Source organism: Hippoglossus hippoglossus, chromosome 12, assembly GCF_009819705.1.
Source record: "Hippoglossus hippoglossus isolate fHipHip1 chromosome 12, fHipHip1.pri, whole genome shotgun sequence".
NCBI classification, from domain to species: Eukaryota; Metazoa; Chordata; class Actinopteri; order Pleuronectiformes; family Pleuronectidae; genus Hippoglossus; species Hippoglossus hippoglossus.
In genome coordinates this window covers 19,770,382-19,792,881 of record NC_047162.1, presented here as the reverse complement: position 1 = coordinate 19,792,881, position 22,500 = coordinate 19,770,382, and the positions used below count along the sequence as shown (strand labels likewise).

At 44.8% G+C, this 22,500-nt stretch overlaps 5 protein-coding genes across 6 annotated transcripts in view; 2 read left to right on the top strand and 3 right to left on the bottom strand.

Annotated features, from left to right (window-relative positions):
* LOC117771303 overlaps nucleotides 1–4,867 on the bottom strand; it is a 5,134-nt gene extending 267 nt beyond the window's left edge. Inside the window, exons 1-2 of the mRNA XM_034601508.1 lie at nucleotides 4,547–4,867; nucleotides 1–2,983 (exon numbers count right to left, since the gene is read on the bottom strand). The exon at nucleotides 1–2,983 is cut by the window's left edge and continues 267 nt beyond it. Coding sequence (XP_034457399.1) covers nucleotides 250–2,983; nucleotides 4,547–4,683 — 2,871 coding nt within the window. The 5' untranslated portion in view covers nucleotides 4,684–4,867 and the 3' untranslated portion in view covers nucleotides 1–249. The remainder of the gene's footprint in view (nucleotides 2,984–4,546) is intronic.
* A 2,923-nt stretch (nucleotides 4,868–7,790) lies between these two features.
* LOC117771376 (GTPase IMAP family member 7-like) lies at nucleotides 7,791–8,756 on the bottom strand. The gene is made up of 2 exons (XM_034601641.1): nucleotides 8,724–8,756; nucleotides 7,791–8,588 (listed from the first exon to the last, which is right to left on the bottom strand). The coding sequence occupies exons 1-2, from the start codon at nucleotides 8,749–8,751 to the stop codon at nucleotides 7,813–7,815; spliced, it is 804 nt and encodes a 267-aa protein (XP_034457532.1). The 5' UTR covers nucleotides 8,752–8,756; the 3' UTR covers nucleotides 7,791–7,812.
* Nucleotides 8,757–8,885: 129 nt separating this feature from the next.
* Nucleotides 8,886–22,500, top strand: part of LOC117771379 (immune-associated nucleotide-binding protein 9-like) — a 17,532-nt gene continuing 3,917 nt past the window's right edge. The window contains exons 1-4 of the mRNA XM_034601654.1: nucleotides 8,886–8,975; nucleotides 9,762–10,305; nucleotides 10,579–10,761; nucleotides 11,071–11,741. Coding sequence (XP_034457545.1) covers nucleotides 10,623–10,761; nucleotides 11,071–11,708 — 777 coding nt within the window. The 5' untranslated portion in view covers nucleotides 8,886–8,975; nucleotides 9,762–10,305; nucleotides 10,579–10,622 and the 3' untranslated portion in view covers nucleotides 11,709–11,741. The remainder of the gene's footprint in view (nucleotides 8,976–9,761; nucleotides 10,306–10,578; nucleotides 10,762–11,070; nucleotides 11,742–22,500) is intronic.
* Nucleotides 12,922–15,335, top strand: dnajc25 (DnaJ (Hsp40) homolog, subfamily C, member 25). The gene is made up of 5 exons (XM_034601615.1): nucleotides 12,922–13,301; nucleotides 14,029–14,181; nucleotides 14,349–14,719; nucleotides 14,809–14,908; nucleotides 15,009–15,335. The coding sequence occupies exons 1-5, from the start codon at nucleotides 12,960–12,962 to the stop codon at nucleotides 15,129–15,131; spliced, it is 1,089 nt and encodes a 362-aa protein (XP_034457506.1). The 5' UTR covers nucleotides 12,922–12,959; the 3' UTR covers nucleotides 15,132–15,335.
* The window catches only part of LOC117771378 (spindlin-Z), a 4,965-nt gene continuing 967 nt past the window's right edge, over nucleotides 18,503–22,500 (bottom strand). For both annotated transcript variants that reach the window (XM_034601652.1, XM_034601653.1), the window contains exons 2-8: nucleotides 20,646–20,728; nucleotides 20,470–20,560; nucleotides 20,167–20,215; nucleotides 19,904–20,039; nucleotides 19,712–19,829; nucleotides 19,391–19,624; nucleotides 18,503–19,199 (exon numbers count right to left, since the gene is read on the bottom strand). In XM_034601652.1, the coding sequence (XP_034457543.1) occupies nucleotides 19,000–19,199; nucleotides 19,391–19,624; nucleotides 19,712–19,829; nucleotides 19,904–20,039; nucleotides 20,167–20,215; nucleotides 20,470–20,509 (777 nt within the window). In that variant the 5' untranslated portion in view covers nucleotides 20,510–20,560; nucleotides 20,646–20,728 and the 3' untranslated portion in view covers nucleotides 18,503–18,999. The remainder of the gene's footprint in view (nucleotides 19,200–19,390; nucleotides 19,625–19,711; nucleotides 19,830–19,903; nucleotides 20,040–20,166; nucleotides 20,216–20,469; nucleotides 20,561–20,645; nucleotides 20,729–22,500) is intronic.

Sequence of the window (22,500 nt, the reverse complement as noted above, 5' to 3'; positions counted from 1 at the left end):
CTTGAGATAATGTGTGTTATGATTTGGTGCTACGCAAATAAAATGGAATCGAATTAAATATTTTTAGTAATTCAGCAATTCTCTTCAAATATCAGTGATCAATAAATCAGAGACAAATTTGTGATTATTGCATTTGGCAAAAGAAAACAACCTCTGTTAAAATGTTCTTTATTGACGTGGTCGGTCTGTTACAGGAAGTTTAAAGAAAATGCTCAGTTTGATTCGTCTGAGCTGAAACATCCAGGACTTCTATTTGGCTTTGGGGCCACTCGTGGTCTGGTACAGGGGAAGGAGAAACTTCCATGACTCGGCCCAACCTGAGGGCGACTTCATGGGCATCTGCTCTCTCACACCACCAGGCAGGTCCAAGGACCTCCAGGATTCTGCCCAGCCTTCAAAGAACTTGTCTTTGGTCTCATCCGCCATCTTAACTTTCTTTTCTGAAGCCGGGACTTTCTTGGGACGAGGTTGGGTTTTGCCGATGAGGTGGCCTCCTGGGCACGTCTTCTCTGATTGTTTCTCATTTTCAATATTGGAGAACAAATGCGTTCTTGTTTGGATCTTCTTCGTTATGATCACCCTCGGGTCAACGAGCTCCTCGGACTTGCTTTTCTGTTTGATCTGTGCAATGGGCTCCTGCAGTAACAGATAGGAGCTTCTCCACAGGCTGTACATCGTAGGGTTGTTGTTTAAGTTAGTGTAGATCTTGTTCTGTGCATTATTTCCTCTTGACCACAAAACTGTGTGGTGACACAGGTTGGGAGAGGACTCCAACCATGGCTTCTCCACGAGGGGCATCGGGTTGGCCAGTCTGAAGGAGCTTCCCCACTTGGATCCATCCTCGTCGGCAGTGGCTTGGTGCTGCTGAGTTGTGTTGCACAGAGCTTTCCCAGGTTGTCCTGAAGATCTATGATAACTTGTTTGATGGTTCAGAAGTGACTCAGCTCTCCATGATGTGCTCCACTGTTTCTCAGGGTATCTTTCCCTGAACATCTTGTCATCTAAAGTCCAGCTCATTTTAGCTTCAGCTCTCTGCAAGGACATCTTCTCTTTCATGGGTTGGATCTCCATCACTTCATCCACGCAGTTCTGTGTAGAACCCTGCTCTGTCCCGTTCTCTGTGTGGAAGGCGGAACACCTCCAGGCCTCGCTCCACTGGATTAGTGAGGGTGTATCATGGTGAAACTGGCTGTCTGAGACCATCCAGGACGCCTGCCAGTCAGAACTTGACCCATGATACCTCCTCTGAGCCTGTGAACTGCTGGGAAGGTTGGAGGCTGCACTTGAACTTCCTTGGCTGGATTGTGCATTACCTTGCAGAGGTTGTGATCGCTGCTGGCGCCTTGTGGACTTCCACGATGCTCCCCAAGTCTGCTCCGCAGTTGGTCCATTCTTAGGGAGTTCCACAGGCGCAAAGTGGTCCTGGTACCTTGCCCGATCGACTCGGACTTGGGGTGTGGTGGACCAACCTCCCTGCCAGAGTTCAGGCTCCTGTTGCAGAGGCTGACATCTGTATTTCCATGAGTCTTTCCATTCTGAGGCAGTGGACCTCGTGTCTCTGTCCTCTGACTCCCTGAAAGGCCTCATGGGGTCAGGCCTCGTTCTTCTTCTTTCCACCCTCATTCTATGTTTCAGTGTTTTCCAGGAGTCCATCCAGTTTGAGGAAAATGAGACATTTTCCACAGATCTCAGAGACTGCAGCTTAGATTGGGTGAATCCTCTCTTCGGCCAGTATATTATGTCATGTTTCAGTTGTTCATAGTCTGGGTCTGCTTCCTCTGATGATGAACACTTCTCCATCGTCTGAGTCTTCAGAGTGGTCTCCATCTTAGGCGACTGGGCCTTTAGAACCTTCTCTATTTCTTCACAGGGTTGTGAGTTGTTTTTCGTCACCTGCCATGACTTGCTCCACTCAGAGAGAGCGTTAAATTCGTTGTAGAGCTGCAGGTACAGATCTTTGTACTTATGCTCATTGGACTCAAGCTTGATTTTCTGAAGAAAAGACTGTTTCCACTGGATGGAATCATCATAGGAATCATTGTCATCTGGTCTCAAAGAGCGATCAGAATTACCGTGGTTGTTGTTGACAACCGTAGCGGCTCTCCATGAATTTTCCCACTCTGGACTGTGAGAGCTTTCACTTTGAGGCTCGGATTTGTTGCAGCCGTGAAGGTTGGAAATCCTCCAACAGTCCTCCCACATGGAGCTTACCTCACACTTCTTATCTTGCGTGTTCATAACGGACTCATTAATTAAAGCTTCATCTGGAAGATGATCCTGCTGACTCGCTGCCTTGGTGGATCTCCATGAATCACTCCACTCTGAGCACGGGGTTTTGTCGTGGTGCAGACTCTCCAGCAACATGGTGAAGAAACCGTATCTGCTGACATTCTCTTCATTTACAGAAGATGGATCTTTCTTATTGCTTGGGTTTGATTTCCTCCAGGAACTCTGCCACTTCTCAGCAGGAAGACTCACGTCTAGCTCTTCTGTCTCCATCAGCCTGTAGTCTGGCTTGTTCCACAGATGAAGACTGTGAGGGTCCTTCATGTTGGGCCCGTTTGGCTTGTCTGCTTCAGAGTGAGGCTGCTGGGTCGCAAACATCCAGCACTGACCCCAGTCTGATGTAGCCTCTGCTGGTGGTGGCAAAGATTTGTTGTACTTCCATGACTTTCCCCACACCATGGAACAAGGTTGAGTCTGGGTGATGAACATGAGGGACTGCAACCTGTTGAAACTCTTGTCCTGCCCCTTTTTGTTCTTGTGGCCTGGCGTTTGAGAGGAGAAGCCCCTGCTCTGGGCTCCTGGTCGGCCAAAAGATCCCGGACCTGCACCACGAGGCAGCGGAGGATGAGCCACAGGTGCCTTGCCCTTCCAGAAATTCTCATTTTCTATTTGAGTGTCAGCGGGTTTGGTTTTACTTTCCACCCGTTTGTAGTTTCCCTGTCTGGCTCTGAAACGACCTGCCCACTCCTCGTTAATACTGCGGAAACAAACATACAAGAAAAAACGTCTTCTGTCAACACAAAGACAATACGCAAGATCTTAGTCTCACATTAACTTCCAGTAAATATTTCATGGTGGCTCACATGTAACGGCAGTAGTGAATATCATGTCATGCAAAGCACTACATGAATATTGGTATGGTATATAGGGTAGGATGGGAAAATGAGTCCAAACTGATGGAACCACACCACCACCTACAGGTCGTGACACTAATAGAGGAAAATATGTTGGGGTCAGTCTCAACTTTCAGGAGCCGGTCATACCCTCAAACTTCATCATGCTGGGTTATGTAATACATGCTGCTGGGTTACAGCAGTGTATTAATACCCTTTAGTTCAGAGGTGAAGGGGCAGATATACATGTCATACTGAAGGGGGTTCCCGGATATTTAATACCTGAGGAATGCAGAGTTATGTACCTTGGAAGTATAAATGATTGTGTCCCTGGTAATGATTCATGTTTAACCAAGATATTATTGATCGCAAGCAAAAAGATAAGAAGAAGAAAATGGTACAAGACTGAACCTCCTTCTAGGGACAGTGGTTGGAAACTGTCCAACATGAGAAACCTTTCATTCTGTCACTCTAAATGGCAGCTTCAAAATATATATATAGTATTAATATATATACAAACACATTGATAGACTTTTTATCTACATACAAAAACGTTATCCCTCGGACACGGAGGCCGACAGAATTAATCAACAGCAGAGGGCGCTGCTGCTTATTAAAAGTTTCATAGTGTTACTTTAAAATATGGAGTAGTTAGAACTCCAGAAGGGAATCAAACCTGTGTCACTGGTCAGGTTTTCATTTTCTCTAATCCCACAAAAGACTCGTTACAGAATCCACCACAGAACAGGAGGTGACTGACCGAGCTCTGGTTTCAGGGTGCGGACACATCAGAGCTCTTTCATTTTCAACATTCCTCAAAGCATTAATCTAATTTATCATCAGAATAAAATGTTGCCTCTATTAAATCTGTGAGTCCATCAGTCGTTAATCACCTGTCGCTTCACTTCAATCAACACGTCTCTTAAAACAACCACACCCGGCAGCTACTGACGGAAGGTACCAGTCAAGTGTCAACACATTCATCTGAACTCCAAATCTGACGATTTATTTAGTAGAGGTTTTGTTTTTTAAAGAGACCAACATTTAGTGCATCCAACTCTTAAAATGGATCATTAGAGAATATTATAGAAACAGTTATTGTGAAGTGTAATAAGTTACAGGTCAGTTATATGGTCAGTTACAGGTCAGGACCTGAGTTCATCCAGCAAACATCAGGTCAGTACAAAGTTTGGTGTCATGATAAATGTAAATGTTAAGTATTAGATGAATCAAAAACTTTTTTACTGTGTAGCTGAAAAAATCAAACTAAATTATGAAATGAACTAAAATAAATAAATGTTTCTCAAAATTACTAAACACTCCTCCCACATTTCCGGTCACTCTACTACTTCGTCCATCCTTTTAATTAAAATACTAATGAGTCATCAGTCAGACGTCCTGCACACAGACAGACAAACAGTCCTTACGAGGACAGGGCGCTCTTCTGTAACCGCTCCTGCTCCTGCTGCTTCCTCTGGTCCTGCTCTCGCTCCCTGATCTCCCAGACGCTCTTCATGATGGCGGCGTCGCAGGCGACCACCTCAGAGTTCTTCTCGGTCGACATCGTCACACGGCTTCCAACCCCCTGTCAACACAGAGAAAAGGAGTTTTACTACAATAAAAAACATACCTTATATAACATAAACATATGTTCAGATGCTCACTTTGGATGCAGATAGTAAAATGAGTCCCTGATGCACCTTGATGGTGAATGTGGAGACGCTGCAGACGCTTCAGCTCTTATATACGACAGCTCCGAGTGGCTTTAACATGTTAGAGGTCGGGGGGGGCTGTGTATATATATAACACCCTCCTACACATTCTATACATGCTGTAACATTATACTGTCGGTGCCAACGACCTCAGTGAAAGAAACTATTTAACATATGACTGTTAATATGACTGTTAATATGACTGTTAATCTCTGAACTAAAAGTCTAAAAGCCTCCAACCTGAAATATGAACGACTAAAGAAAGCAGTGAGTAGAGTGAGAGTTGTTGGTTATTAGATGACATAAAAACAGGTGAAACATCATGATTGACAGCTGAGACTGACTTGTGATTGGTCGAGCGCGACCTCAACGCTGCGGCTCCTGATCTCGCCGGCAGCGTTAGCATCCGAAATCTTTTGGCCTCATTTCTAGACAGTGGGAGGAGTTGGAGACGCGTCGGCCATCTTTACGTACATTGAGTCTGTGGGAACTGAATGTTCAGTACTCAGTGCTGCTCCACATCCAGGGTCTGTACCCACTTTGAGAAACCAGGTCAAACCTTTGCTCTCCCTCTGACTCTGGTTCAGATGGAAATGTCTCCTTCAATGTTCCACAGAGAAACTTTCAACACTGTTTCAAAAATATAATTTCCTCCCGAGGCATCATTACTGAAACGTTTCCTACAGGAGGTTTGAATTAACTCGGTGTCACAGCTGCTCTTCCTCCTGAATGTGATCATCTCATGTTGTGGCTAATTTGAGGTTCAAATCAAACCCTCGATCTGCTGTGTGTGTACAGAGAGCTGTGCAGAACTGCATGCTGGGAATGTCAGCTGCGTGAACAGTAGGACACACATGCACACATGAGTGACACATGCAGCAGGGGCCAGTAACATGATGAGATACGTGACAACACACCAACAAAGACTTAACAACAACTTAACTAAAAAAGTAGATGAAGACAAAACGCTGTTACACAGTTTGAAATTCAGATTTAGCGTCAACTTCACGGCCTCTTTAGAGAAACTGTTTGTGAGTCGTTTACTTCCTCAAAGAAATGGAATGAAAAACGATCCGCACACGTTACTGCGATCGACAGACAGACCGACAACATATGGTGACGGTAAAAATAGTTTGTGTGCAGCATGTTTTCTTTTCTCATGTGTGACACGATCACTGGAGCCCACAACACAAAACCAACACAAACACACAAGGTGTTTACAACCTGGAACCACACAAACTGGTGATAAGTCAGGAAACACATGGGTAAATGTTGAGTTTGTCACAGTATGAAAACAACATGTACAGAGTCTGTTCATTATCACAGTAACATGAGCTGCTGCGTCATACAAGGGAAACAGGTACTCAGCAAACTGAATGGCAAAGAATTATTTAAATCACATCTCCGGTGTGATTTGGATCAATGTGGGAATGAAATTGATTTTATATTTTACAATCAAATCAATTTTCTGTCTTCGTTCGGATCTTTGAGTTGTATTCTTCCAGAACAGGTCTGTTGGGCATCGTTGTGAGGATCCTCCTGTGTGAGCCGAGCTGTCGTATCTGTAAGACACAGGAACACAAATCCTTATTCATTACTCATATTCCTCATCACTTCAAATCAAGAATGTTCCCAGATAATGACTCAGAATCTATTATTTTAAAACCTCTTCCTCCTCCTGTTTCAGTAAACTCTCGCCCGACAGGTTCTTCATTGACTTATCGGAAAAAGCTTCTGAGTGTCAAGAATGTGATGGTTCGTGCCTCCAGGTGAAAAACGTCCACGTGCTCTGCAGGCGAGGAAAAGAGGAAGTAAACAAAACACGACACTGAAGCTGGAAATCACCACGTTCGTCATTTTGGTGACGTTTCTCACAGGCATCTTAAAAACGTCTTCACACCCACTGACGTCTCAAAGGTCAAGATTCCTTTTCAGGTTCTTGACTTCGACATTGAGCCATGAAAACCTAAATGTTAAATTTCAAACCTAAATAATGAATTTAAACCTAAATGTTAAAACTTGCTCTTCAGCGCCTCATAGCAGTTTGCAGAACATTTCTGTTCCCATGGTTTTATGTGTCTGATCTCAACACATGTAAGTAAACATGGTGATAATGTGACCAATCAGACGAGGTCTGCGCTCTTTGAGTTTCCTTCTAGTTTCCATTTGCTGTAAGAATTCAGACGAAGTTTCAGAAACAGAAGTTTATTGTCAGCAACATCAACAGGTCACGTTCCACGGCTTCATCTGAATAGACGCAGGATAAAGAAGTGAACAATGTAAACACAACACATTATCTCAGAGATCGTTACATGTTCACTCTCCACCTCGATGTGTCAGGGTTTTAATGGAAATACTCACATCACATCTCAGAGTTCACCCAACGCACAAAACACACAAACTGGCTGCTCCTCATGCTTTTCAACAGAGATGTTATTATTTCCCTCCCTTTTTTATTTTTTTTATTGCTCGGAGGCAGAAATTATGACAGCTCGACCTTGATTGACATTTCTGATAAAGCGCCTGAAGAACCTGTCTGACCAGAGTTTACAGAAACAGAGACGAATGCCAGTTAGAGGAAGAAGATGTTAAATAACCTCGGTGTCGTTATCTGGGATAAACTCTTGATTTCGGGGGATTAGAAATACAAGTATTGAAATTACTGGATATGAATGAGTGAATAAATACATGTTTTAAACCTGTGTCGTGCAGCTCAGAGGGAACAAGACACTGAGGGAACAAGATACTGCTTTTATTTAACCTTAGAGGCAACGAAGCCAAAACAGTGTGACAGATAAACATGTCAAACACATGATACATACAACACACAGTGCTACCGTCATTCAAGGAGAAGTCAAGAAGAACACGAGCTGTAGACTCATAGTAACGTTACATTCATGAACTCGGGCAGATTGTTGTGTCTGGTCGCACAGAAAGTTCAGTTGGAAAGTCTGCAGCTTGACGAGGAGCTGGAGGCTGCGTCATTTCGGGGGTGTCAAGTTGAGGGGGAAGCTGGACTGGTACAGGTTGTTGGTGTTGTTCTCCTGAGCAGCTAATATGGCCTGAAACAGAAGGACCCTCTGCAGCAGCTCGGACATGAAGGAGAAGTTTTGAACCTCCTCGTCCGTTGCGACTTTGTTCTCCTGCTGCTGCTTCTCCTCGACCTCCTTATACATGTGGTCGGAGAAGTACATCCCCCCGTTCGCCGCCACCATGTCATCGACCTTCTCGAGCAGCTTCACCACTTGAGTTTTGTTGATTCTTATCTTGTTGTTGAAGACGTGGTACCTGTTCCCGCATCTGTTTATCAGCTCTCGGAGTTTGGGATGGCCGGTCTGCACGTAGTCCTGTATGGTTCTGCCCTGCAGCTCGTCGCCTCGCGTGAACAGAACAATCATGTACTTGGACGACTCGGGGCCGAAGATTTGCTCCAGGGCTTCCACGCAGTTTTCTTCTTCTTTGGTGAACCTGCCGATCTGCATAACCAGCAGGAAGACGTGAGGCCCGGGGGAGGACACCTTGATGCATTTAGCGATTTCTTTCTTGATGCTATCTGCACTTTTAGACGTATCCAGAATCCCAGGCGTGTCGACCACATGGATCTTTCTGGCACTTCTGGACCGTTCCTTCTCGCAGGTCTCTGTGACAGACTGAGCACTCGCACAAGACAAGAAGACCTTTCTACCCACGATGGTGTTACCGACGGCACTTTTACCAACTCCAGTTTTCCCAATCATCACCATCCTGACGTCAGGACCTGCAACAGACATAAACACAGTCCTGTGGGAATCAGTCGAGAATAAATGTTTCTCACAGAATAAAAAAATATATAACAGAGAAGCGTAAACATTGACTGGAAGAAGCTGAAAACGAGGAATGTTGTAAACTTCACCTGCAGGAATCGACAAGCGGACACCCATCTTCTCTCTGCTCCACCTTTTGGACGAATGAGCAACAACACAGCTCACCATGGGTTTTGTGTGAAGCTGTTTTCAGTCGTCCGCCCACTGGGAGGATCAAGCTTTATTAGTCAGGTCCACGTCCCACAGACTTCAGAGCTGGTGCAGAGACGCTGGTTAAACCTTCCTGCTGCCTGTTCTCCACTCAGCTGCTAAAATGCAACATAACAGAGCTCCTCCGCCTCGTAAGTGACATCATTTCTTCTTTTCTTGTTGGACGATACTTCAACTGAGCACAAAGTAAATCAGGGATTTACAATTTCATCTGTGTTTGTGAATCTGACACATGGAAATAAAATGAAGAAAATAAATGTTCCATCCGGAATCGCTCGAGTTTCACAGGTGGTTTTGAAGTGAATTGTAAACTTCTGCAGTTTATTTTCTTCCTCTCAACTTTCGTCAGTATTGTTTTTTCTTTTCACAAGTTTTAAATCAGTGCACTGCAGCAGGAGTTTAACTCTGGACCGTGGTTACACAACTTTTCAGCAGGGCAGGTTACAACAGTTGCAGTGTAGCGCAACACGTTTCAAGGAAGTGTCACCCGTGAGTGCTCCGCTCGCAGTCTGCTGCCAAAGCCAACACCAGAACACACTGAACTAAATGAACAGTATTATTTGTACATCACCTGTTATTATTATCCTGTTCCCAGACATGTGACATCCTACTGACATCTATGTTATTTAATCATGTTGTACCTCATCTTTGCATCAACTTTGTGGAACGCTGTTAATTCTCTGTCTACGTAAATGGAGAGCAGCCACTTGTATTGTTTAATTTGTGTTCTAATCATCTTGATTGTCATGATTGACAGCTCGATTGGTCGAGTGCATGTATGGGGGGGGGGGGGGGGGGGACCTCAGTACTGCACACGATCACTGCTGCTCGGACTCTGGATGTAAATGACGTCATCAGTGCATCAGTATTAATAAAAACATCATCCTGGAACCCATCAGTGCTTCTTCTCTCCACAGGGTACCCTGAACAGTTAACCATCGCTCTGCTTGGAAAGAAAATTCACATCAAGAACATCATTGGAAATTTGATCCTCAACGATCCGAGTTGCTTTGACTCCAAGTCAGACACCCTGGTGATGGGAGAGAACATCTCATTCAGCGTCATCAACACACCGGACCTCTGCGATGCAGAATGTCCGAACCCGGACCAGCGGATTATTGACTTCATGGCATTTTCTCACCCAGGCCTCGATCTGTTCATACTGGTCGTAGATCCTGAAAACGCCCAAGAGGAAAAGGTCGTTGGTCAAATCACTAAACTTCAGGACGTCTTCGGAGAACAAATCACAAAGCACTTAGTCGTCATGTCTCCAGACCTCCAAAGTTTAGAAGCACTCGCTCATCTGGAGGAAGTGTTCAATGTGCCCATCGTCGTCCCCACCGACAATCTGCCCATCGAGTGCAGGACGTGGTGTCCGGTGGGTCATTCATTCGTGTACGAGTACAAAGACTACAGCCAAGGGGTTGTGTTACGAAGAAAGGCAGCCATTGAGAAGAGCAGGTAGAATCTTGATTACAACAATACGAGTTGGTTCTGCATGTTCACTGTGTGTAGAGACCCCAGGGGTCCCATCCTCCTGCCTGGCCGGGTTTCTCAGGCTGTTCTGAAGGTTTTTGCATCAGACTTCCTGAAAAGTGGAATCATGCTTCCAATCTTCAGAAATCTACAGTGAGAAACATGGATTAAAGAAAATCATCCCGACAGCAGGATGGGACCTTTCTCTGTCGCTCTCATCTATTGATCTGTTTCCAATAATTATGACTTTTGTTTCAGAGCCAAGAACAACTGGGGGAGTGAAGGTAAGTTAATAAGTATGAATGTGTATGTTGTTTCAAAGTACCAGGAATGAAGGAAAGTTCCTCAGTGAACAGAAGTATGAATGTTTCATCTTCACAGATACTGACGCAACCAGTCAGGCCACATTGCAGCATAACTCTGCTCCAGCACCTCCGATAAGTATGAAACACAACTCAATACAACATGTACACCAGAGTTTAATGAGATGGATCTTTGCTATGGGTTAGGGTATTAGAGCCAAATGGAAGAAAAAGAATGTGGAGATTTCGGGAATAATGTTGTGATATCAGGAGAATAAAGTCGTAATTTATTGATTTGTTTTTAAATGAAATTAGGAACTTTAAGTATTTTTTCTCGAAATCTCCAAATGTTTCTTCCCTTTAAGTGACTCTAATACTTTGTGGTACTGAGCTAATCTTACTTACTTTAGTTCAAAATACTGACAGATTTGCTGGACTGCCTCTTCAGGTACCAGCGTCCTCGCAGCGCCGGACCACTGGTTTAACATCGTCCTTCTGGGACTAACTGGGACCGGAAAGAGTTCATCTGCAAACACCATCCTGAATACTGGAAGCTCCAAGCAGGACATAACGCCATTTAGATCCGAGGCGAGCTCCATCCCCGTCACCAGCCACTGTGAATTCAGATTCATGACCAAGCCGTTCGGGATTCCCGTGAGACTGGTGGATACTCCGGACTTCTTTCACGAGGATCTCAGCGACCCAGAGGCCCACATAGAGGAATGTAGGAAGTACTGTCAGCGAGGGCAGTGTGTGGTGCTGCTGGTGTTACAGCTGGGCCGGTTCACGGATGGAGAGAGAGGGATTTTACTGAAGCTGGAGAAAAGGCTGGGCTGGAAGATCAGGGAGGAAACGGTCTTGTTGCTGACCCACGGAGACGACCTGAGGGGAGATCTGGTCAAACACGTTGAAACGCATCCTCAACTCAAGAGCATCGCTGAAATGTGCAGTTTCCGTTGTCACGTATTCAACAACAAGATCCTGGACAACAAGCAGGTCACAGAGCTCGTCAAGAAAATTCCAAACTATAAAAAACGTTTCCCGAAGATCGCAAGAAAAGAAGAAGGTGGCTGCCAGTTGAGTTAGATCGGCTCCATGTGCTCATCAGTGCACGGCCTAGTAGTCTTACTCTGGGGACTTCAAGGGAAAGTTCACCAAAATGTTAATTCACTCATTATCTCCTCACCACTAAAGACATGTGTCTTTAATGTACACAAGTTATCTCACATCTTAGTTCAGTCTTTATATTTATTCTTTCTTTCCTGTATAGTTCATCCTTCTCAAGCTGCTCAGTCATCACTTTTGGACGTCAGCTGACGTGTTAGCTCTCTGTTGATTGGTCAGTGATGCAGATTATAATGTCGGAGATGATCAAAGTGATCAATGTGTGTTTGGCACTGATTTCTCCTGAAGTCTCTACAGACGTAAGGTTGGTGGTGAGTTCACAGATTGTATTTGTTTCCTCTGTTTGTGCTTTAATAATCTGCAGCATGAAGTCAATCTGTGAGAAGGACTTTTGTTTATCTGAATTTTATATGAAACGTTGAGTCAAACTGTCACGAGTGTTTTCTGCACGTTTTCCTGTTTAAATGCAGCAGAGTCGACGACAGGAAACAATCTTGTTAAATTGATCAATAAATACTTTTAAAAAAACCAAAAATCTTTTCTGTTCTGTTATCGATTTATCATCAACAGTCACTTTAACATACTGCACATGCTCAGAGTGTGTGTGTGTGTGTGTGTGTGTGTGTGTGTGTGTGTGTGTGTGTGTGTGTGTGTGTGTGTGTGGGTGTGTGTGTGAGTTGCTGAGCAGGATCTTCCACATCGTTTAATAGTGTGATGATAAATTCTCTCTGAGTTTCGTCACGTTCCATCAGAACCTGGTTCCTTGTTTAATTAACGGGATGTTTCTATTGGCTGGAGCCTCTAAACCTTGAGCAGGTTCTTAAACAACCACCAGGGGGCGGAACGGAGAAGCTGCCACTATGTGGCACGTCATCATCCTGTCTCGGTCTCAAAGATTGTAAATGTAAGACAGAGGCATCACTCAGGAGTGTATCACTCTATCAACATATCAATATAATAAGTATATTGTCACGTTGTAGAAAACTACGGACTCTGTATATGCCTCTTATTTAATTATAATATTATTATGATGTCATAAAATATTCTCTTCAACAAACCAAGAAGAGAAAAAGAAATAAACCAAGAACACGTGGTTCGGTGGAGAAAACCGACAGAAGCCTCCTCACCTCTGTTCATCTACGATCTTTGATGACACGTCATCTTTGTGACCCGGAGACGTCAGTGTGCGACAGGGCCGCCTGGCGGACAGACATGGCTGCTTCCCCGGAGCCGAGGCTCAGCGGCGGGTTCCCCGGTTCTGCCCGGGCCGCGAGGTCCTGGTGGCGGCTGGCGGTGCTGCTGTTCTCCGTGTGGGCGCTGCCCGGGGCCTCGGGCCTGGTGGAGGGGCTCTACTGCGGAACCGAGGTCTGCTACGATGTGCTCGGCGTGTCCCGGGAGGCCGCCAAGCTGGAGATCGGCCGGGCGTACCGGCAGCTGGCCCGCCGGTACCACCCGGACCGGTTCAGGGTGGAGGAGCCGGGTCTGGAGGGGGAGACCCAGGAGTCCGCTCAGCGGAGGTTCCTGCTCATCGTGACCGCCTACGAGACGCTAAAGGTCGGAGAGAAAGTTGAACTTGTTCATGTTCATGATCCAGAACAGAAATGAGATCTTCAGGTTCTTTACATCCTGTAAAATTCATATAATCAGAAAGTTTCCTTCATGTTTATAACATGAACTCAGATTGTGTTTCTCTGATGTTCAACATGAATGAACTAATGAAACGTGTTATTATCACAGGATGACTCACGTGCTGAGGTAAAACTTACTCACAAGCAGTTTTCTATATGAAACGATCCTTCATTATTAATCTAAGGGGATTCTTATGTTTGCATCTTATAATCTCTCTCTGATCAATCAATCAATTGATCTTTCAACTTTTCATACAAACAATGTAACTCAAAGTGTTTTACAGATAAAAGCAATAGAACTAATAACCTGCCTCTCAAATAACACATAGAATAATATTAAAACATCCAGGACAGGGAAACACTGTCATAAGTCTCATTCATTTTAAATGTGGAAACAGCAAAGCCAAGAAAATAAAGATTCGAAAATAAAATGATTGAGATGCGACAACGATCGAGGTAAAATACTAAAATACTAAAATATAAGTACGTGAAACCAGAGAAGTCAACAAGTCAGAAAAGTGGAAAGAAGCCAAATAAAGTAAATAAGATAAATCAATAAGAAATCCAGGGAGTGAATAATATTCATTATCTCTGTGTGTGTGTGTGTGTGTGTGTGTGTGTGTGTGTGTGTGTGTGTGTGTGTGTGCGTGCAGGATGAAGAGACCCGGCGGGACTACGACTACATGCTGGACCACCCTGAGGAGTATTACCAGCACTACTACACCTACTACCGCCGGCAGCTCACACCCAAAGTGGACGTCAGGATCGTCATCCTGGTCACCATCTGTGCCATCTCCATATTCCAGGTAGGACCACAGCTCAGAGCTTCACTCTCAGACAAGCAGCAGCAATGAGCCACGAACAAATCCACAGTGAAAACCGCTTTAGAGTAAATGATGATACTGAATCGTTTCCCAGTCGTGATCTTCCAGGTGTGAACCCGTCAGATAACAAGCCTCCGTCTCTCCTGCAGTTTTACAGCTGGCACAGCAGCTACAAGGAGGCCATCAACTACCTGGTGACGGTCCCCAAGTACCGAATCCAGGCCACGGAGATCGCCAGGCAGCAGGGCCTCCTCAACCGCACCAAGGAGAAGGGCAAGAACCGGCGCTCCAAAGAGGAGATCCGCGAGCAGGAGGAGGAGGTGATCCGTGACATCATCAAAACCAAGATCGACATCAAGGGAGGCTACCAGAAGCCCAACCTGTCGGACATCCTGCTGTGTCAGATCGTGCTCTTCCCCTACTACCTGACCACCTACCTGACCTGGTACGTCTCCTGGGTTTACCGCTTCACCATCTGCAGGGAGGAGTACGGCGAGGAGGAGAAACTCTACCTGATCAGGTCAGTTGCCATTAGAAAGGTTCACGTGGTCACGTCAGCGTCCGCTCGGTGACGGGTCGTCTCACAGCTCGCTCTGCTCTCACTCTCAGGAGATACATGAAGATGTCTCAGTCTCAGTTCGACAGCCTGGATGAAAGCCCCAGACAGACGTTCATGGAGAAACGGCTCTGGATCAAAGAAAACTACGAGGTTCGTGACTTTGAGTTATGTCTTTCTTCTTCTCTCTGCACGTTTCCCTCTGGATGCTCACAGCGAGCGACTGTGACCGGTCTGCGTGTGTTTCCTCCAGTTGCACAGGAAGGATCAGGAGGAGGAGATGAAGGTGAAGATGGCGACAGACCCGAGGATGAAGAGGTATCGCCGCTGGATGAAGAACGAGGGGCCGGGCCGGCTGACGTTCATTGACGACTGACGGCTGCCTGATCTGTCTGTAACACACACACCTGCCTCAGTGCCGACGCACACGGACATCACGCACCGCGCTGTGTGGGGAAACGCTTGTACAGAAACATCAACTATGCCTGTTTATATAGCGAGAGATATTTTCATAGCGACCCGGCCTCGTAAAGCAGAAGTGGAATAAACTGCATCTGAGAAATTTGAGGGTTTTTATACACGATGCTGTTTTTTTTCTTTGTTTTTTTTTTCATCTTTTAAACTTTGATTCTGTAATTTTTCTGGTGAGAACGGACGGATGAGCTTCAGTGCCTGAGTTATTGTGAAGCGGATGTTATTCAGTGCAGGAGGTTAAACATCACGTTAACATGGCGCCTGGTAACCGACAGTAAAAAGTGCCCTTGTTTTAGGCTCCTGCCGCCTCCTGCTCGCTCCTCCTGCTCACTCCTCCTCCTGCTCGCTCCTCATGCTCACTCCTCCTCATGCTCGCTCCTCATGCTGCTCTACTGCGTCAGTTCAACGCCTGAAGAGTAAAACCAATGAAAAGTATTTGCATCTTTTTCTTTCATGATGAATTAACCAGGGTCAGTGTGTATTTTTTTAAAGAACGGTGACATTTTGAATTCAGACGAGATCGAATAGAACTGGGACGTATTGAGCGTCGTGTATTACAGAAGACTGCAGGCAGGGGGAGCTGTTTGCTTGGTTCCATCAGAAGTAAGAAAATCCAAAGTTTCTGGTTTACATTTTAATTTGCTTATAGACGGGAGATGGATAGAAAGACAAGAGACAGAGAGGTGGTGGATAAAGTATTAGTTATTAATAATAAGATGCAGGAAAGAGGTGAAGTTTTCATCCGACTGAGGAGACGACGGTGAAGACACATCAACCTAAAGAGGAAAAAACTAAAACGGACACATTTCTGTCTGATTTGTTGCTGAAGCTATTTTCTTTGAGAAGCAAAAAAGACGTTGTGGAAATCATCTTTCTGTGTGAATGGAAACCAAAGTCACAGCTGAGATGTTTATCAACCGGGAGGTCCGTCGTCATGGTTTCTGATCCGTCTCCGTGTCTTCAGACCTGCTCACTGTTTCATGCTTCCTGCTTTTTACTTAAGATTATTTATTTGTCTCTCATTTGTCTTTTGGTGGTTGTTTTGTGCTGAGGCATTAAAGTCCAACTGTAACTACGCTCGTGATCGTTATGAACTAAATGTTTTCTTTGTCTTTTGTGTAAAGTTCCAGCCTCACACACAAATGTACAGAACAGGTCTGTCACCAGCTCGTATTAAAATCACTTGATTTAAAACAGATCAGAAGTTAAAGTTGATGTGAAGGTTTTTATACATTCACAAGTATATAAAGCTGAGTATAGAAATGTTAAAGAATTGTTCCTGCTCCTCGTCCTGAGAAGACAAAGACTTAGTTTGACTTCTTACAAACGACTCCGTCATTAACTCAATCCAATCACCCGCTGCATGTTACCTAAGTGCCTTTGAGCCGAGCAGCAAACCCGTCCTGCTGGCTGATGTCAGACTTGTGAAGATGGTGGAAAGAAGACGCAACACATCAGGTTTTTCCATTAACATTAAAAATTATTAACATACATTTTAAAACATACAAAAACAAACATTACAAGGCAGAAGGCCGAGGTCATTCCAACGTCAACAATAACCGTTTGTATTTGAATAGTAAAATGAACTGGACGTAACCTCGCTGTGCGTCGAGGCCTCGTGACGACGCGCTGACTCGTCACTGAGAACTGATCCTGATCAGATCAGATTTCTCACAAGTGCAGAAACCTCCAGATCGCAGAGTTTTTTAGTGCAGTTATAATAAGAGCTGGAATCTGCCTCAGCAACGAACTACATCACAGGAAGCACGAAGACTGAAGGTTTGACAGAAACAGCTCGTTTCTGAGCAGCGACTCAGCAGAGACGTCTGATTGGTTGAAAACAGAATAATTAAAGATGGAGGACGCACCTTCATTTCCTCCCACTATCCGGAAATGAAGCCAAAACAACCTGGATACCTTCGCCGCCATCTTGAACATTCAGAGTCAGAGTCAGTGAAGTGGTGATCAGGAAGTAGAGCTGTAGTATCTAGGTCCCGCCCATACATGCACCTGACCAATCAGGAGTCAGTCTCAGCTGTCAATCATGACGTCTCAGCCTGTTTTTATTTGATCAAATAACTAATTAAAACCAAACTGATCAGAAACACTTTAAAAAACAAGTTCTGGCTCCTGATTGGTCTAGCAGGTGTATGGACGGGACATTCAAATAACGTCACCAGTAGATGGCAGCGTTCGTATCCTAAATATTTCGGCTTCATTTTTGAACAACAGGAGGAAGTGGAGGAGCGTCGTCCATCTTTATTTACAGTCACTGGTCTTTACTGGTTTCCTTTTTATTCTAATGTAGAAATATTTGGGAGGAAAATGACAGTAATCAGCTTCCAAATGTTCTTTCACGTTAATAAAATGTAATCTTTTAAACGTGCAGCTGGCCGACCAAAAAAAATGGCAACTTGATTTCGAACGTCTCCGGTAAAAACTGGACTCTAACGTTGAGCTCGGTTCAAATAGCAAAGATCTGAACAGAACGCAGGTTTATGAAAAACATTCAGTCTTGAGTAAACCAAAATAAAATCAAAAGTAAATTTAAACCTTCACTTCGTCTTAATCTCTTCATATATGAAACACAACCGACTGCAAACGTGCTGCGGAACAGACGTCCGAGGGAAAGAGACACGAGTCCAAAGGCTTCAGTGACATCACCAGAAAGTCCCATCGTCTTCAACATCAAAGGACTTCACGACAGGGTTCAGGCGAAGATGAAAGAAAGAGAGTGTTTGATCTGTTGACCTTCATGTTGGTGAAGTGGAGCCGGGACAATAAGCACAAAGTGGGATGAAGCTCTGAAGCTCAAACGCTCCACTTCCATTTGGGATCTGTTTTAAAGACTCTTCTTTCAGAAACGACCAAAGCGTCCGGGTTGGTTGACGATTGTTTTTTTTGTTAATTAATATTTTAATAATGAATCAACTCCCACTCGTATCCAAGGTTCAGACTCAGAGTTTAAACAACTCTCTTTGTTTCCTGTCTCGTGAATCTCAGTTGTACAGAAAAACATTTCTGCCAGAGGAGGAAAAAAATCAATGACTCATGTCGAGTCATATTTATGAGTTATATCTATTTCTAAGGTTGTTTTCACTAATTTTAACTTAACGTGAGTGTTTTTCTTGCTTTTTGTTTTATGGACCAAGAATTCGCCTCCTTCTCGTCTTTCGTTCACCTCCAGACTTTTCTTCCTCACTCGGAGTCTTCTCGTTTTCTGGGGTCACGATGTACGAAACATGTTCACGTTTTCTCTTCTGCCAGCAGCTCGAGACATTTCTCCAGAGATCGTCTTGTTTCTTTGTCAAACTTTTCCATGTGTTATGATCATTAGTTCTGCTAATTAATCACACGTCAGCAACACCGAAGATCTTCCTCTGCAGCTCACTGGATGAAACAGATACTAAGAAGGATTCTCTTCTCAGGTTTGGTTTCTTCAGGGGATGAAACAGATTTTAAGTTGTCAGCAAATCTTTGTTCAGAATGTGAGTTTCTAAAAGGCCTCGTTTCATCTTCAACTGAAATACGGGATTAAAACTGAATTTCCGGAGAGATTTCCTTCTTTCAAAAAGGCGTCAGAAAGTTTAAGACTTTGTGAGAGTAACATAAATCCACGGCCAATTGAATTTTCCATTTTAAGAGTCAAAGAAGGTCGTAGACGAGGCTTCATCTTCACTGAGCATCTGTCCTGTGTTCTTCTGCAGCGAGTTTTCATTTTTCATCTCCGGATCGGACACTTCAGGTGTTTGGATGTCAACGCCAGGTTCTTACGAAGTTTTGACCAGGTCGTAGACGTAAATGAGAAAGTCGTCGTCAAACTTGATGAAGTACACGGAGGGTTTGGCCTCCACCTGGTGAATGACCATGCCGGTTCGCTTGCCGCCATCCTCTTTGGCGTACTCGACCTGTTTACCCACCAGGCTGTCCACCACCTCGCCGGGCTCCCTCTCCGTCGGGACGCTGTCGTCTGCAGAGAGACGGAAAACAAGACATGTCACCGCTGATATTAATGAACCAAAACAGAGGAAAACAAAGATTAAACCTAATTTCCAAGAGATTTAAAGGAACATTTTTGGAAAATTCATTGAAAACACAACCCCTGCAGCCACTAGGTGTCACTGAGACAAAGTAGTTGGGTTCCTATGAAACTTCACTCACTGGAGTCGGGCATGATGCGGAGATCTCCTTCTTTATAATCGTCCAGCAGCTGGTACATGTAGAGGACGGGGTCTTTCTCGTAGGTGATGTAGAACCAGGTGGTCACGATGGGAGCTCGGGCCAGAACCATCCCCCGCCACTCCTCCTTCGGACCCTCCTCCGTCTCAAACATGTGCTCCACCGCTTTCCCTATCATGGTGTCTGCCAGGCTGGCGTCTGTCACACGGGATTTAGCTGCAGAGATAAAGAATTCATAACATTAACGCAGCTTGGCAACATGTTGACGTGGTTTTTAGGACGGTGTGTTCTGTGGACTCTCACCCAGTCGGTCAGGAAGCACCTCCAGCCCCTGAACCCTCTCGTCCTTGTGCAGCTCCAGACCATAAACACAGTCGAAACCATCGTACTTGATCAGGTAGAGCGACGGGTTCACTGGCACCTGGTGCAAACACATTCAGATGAGAACCACATGTGATGATCCCGAGGCTCCGTGGACTCCTCTCTGATGATTACCTGGTCGAGCACCGTTCCCTTCCAGACCACATGACCTGCTCCCTCCTTCCACACGTGTTGGATCCTGCTGCCGACGATGTTGGATCGAGGCTGCGACAGAACTTTGGTGGTCGGACCCAGGCTGCTCTTGTGTTTCCTGTACAGTGACATGTTTGATTCTCTCACGTGGAAACAGAAACATCATCTGATCTCATGTTTCCTGCTGCAGTAAATAAAGTTATTTCAGCCACAAACTAAATCAGCTGAGACACATCTCCACTCACTTGTGAGGATTCTTTTTCTTCATCATATTTGCAGAAACACCTTCATGCCCTGAGGAGAAGAACAAATCACACAACGTTCATCCAACACTGCAAATATAAAACACTGAGTTTACTACAGATCCTGGATCATTTTCTCCTCCACCACCGTCCACGTGTCTGTTTGTCATCAGGGTGGAACAAAACCTAAAAGTACATTCAACTGCAAACCTCTAATCAGACAAAGAGAAACTTAATGAACTGCATTAGATGAAGACATTAACCTCCTTGGCGAGGGGGGGGGACATGTGAGCGTTGACCTCTGACCTGTATCAGCTGTGTCTCTGTGTCCCGGAGCGTTCTTCATTCATCTGGATGCAGGGAGGCAGCCAGGCTGCCCAGACGCACAGCAGGTCACCTGCCGAGAGGACGCACAACCATTAAACAACCAATCACAGGTAACCAGCGGAACCAGGACAACTACTATTTGCTGTTTTACTCACGCTCAGGTTTCCAGGAAAGGTTGAGACGTCTTCTGTGTTCAGGACTCAGACTTCACGTCTGCGCCTCAAAACCAGAATCAAACCTGTGACAATAAAACACAAATCAACAAAACTGTGAGATGATTGATCCGAAAACAAAAAGACACAATTATGTTTTATTTCACTGTGACTGATAATCACAGTAAAATGAGTTTAAATTCTAGATTTTTAAATAGAATTATTAAAGTTTTGTTTTGTTTCAGTCGTGATTCATGGAACGCCCTCTGCTGCCACCTGTTGGGTGCAGGTGAGTAATGCAGTCGGGATTGCATTGAGTGTGTAACCACATACAGTGTCAAACAGGACATGCACATTCTGAGTTGGCTCCAAAGTCTTGGTCTTTGTCAAACTGACTGAATTTCTCTTTTTTAAAACTCATAAAGCAGCGAAGGATCAAACTGAACCTGAACATCTCAACATGAAAGAGTAAATGTGTGTTTGTGGAGGTTCAGTTCTGCCTTTAAAAAGGTTTCATGTCGAACATGAGACTTCAATTATTGATCAGTGGAGCCTGAGAGTGGAGCCTGCAGTGCATTATCTGTCTAACACATCCGACCCTCTGACTGATCTGTGTCCCCTCCACTGCTCCGGAGCTTCATCTGCAAACCACAACTCAATAACATGAAGACACAGATAATATCTAATTACTAACAAGACGAGTTTCTGGGAAAAGCAACGCTTCGACTGTTTTGATTATTTTGTGACCTCACACGTCTGGAACCACATCGACACTGCGCCTGATGTGAAGCCACATTTCAAACCAGGACATTCAACTCGTTCATTTCATTCATGACTGACCAACATGGACACGAGGACACAGTCGGAAAGAGAAACAGGGAAATGTCTCAACAAATTACATTTGAGATGTAGAAGAACATTGACTCTGCCAAGACAAACGCATTTTCTCACCATGTGTGAGAAACGGAAAATAAATTCCCGGATCTGCCCGTTTATCCAGATTTATGCTGTCAAGGGTTTTCAGGGTTTTCCTGCTCGTTACCTGCAGAGGAAAATCAACGACAGAAACACCAGAGACATTTTGCAGCGTTTGGCAGCAGCTGGTGGTGATTTCCTTCCCGTTGCCCCGAGCAACGCGTGATTAGTCATCTGTTGTCATGAGGGGCCGAGCGGCGCTGACCAGCAACGACCAAACGTCACCCAGTCCGGTGTGTAACTTTAATAACTGGGACCAGAGAGGAGGAGTCTAGTACCACACACACACACACAGACAGACACCCCGGACACACACACACACACACACACACACACACACACACACACACACACACACACACACACACACACACACACTCTGTACTGGTACTGTAAGAACTGAAAAATTTATCAAACACTGAAGGTTTCACTCAGTTTCCTCCAGAACATCTGGATCACATCAGGTCGAGTTCAAACAGCCGGACCTCAGCTCCGAGCACGACAAGCTCATGAAGCTCACGTGTTTTTAAACATGTTAAACAAGGAGCCAGTGTTTCTGTATTTGAATAAAGGAAAACTCGAGAGTATTTACATTAAAGTATTAAAGCAACACTATGTAACTTTTACCGAGCAACAGCGCCCCCTGCAGCCACACACACTGATGCTTTTTGTTGTTTTTATGTAGAGAAAAAAACTAAACTTTCTCAACTTTCACATCAGTTTATCGTTGCGAGGGAGACGCACATCTACAGAGCCCCCTATGGGTCATGGCCAGAATGTTTTATTTTGATAACTTTTGTGTTACCTTGCAACAGTTTCCTGTTGAAACTGGTTGTGAATGAATCCGACATCAGAGTGTTGTGATAGAAACGATGTTCAGGGT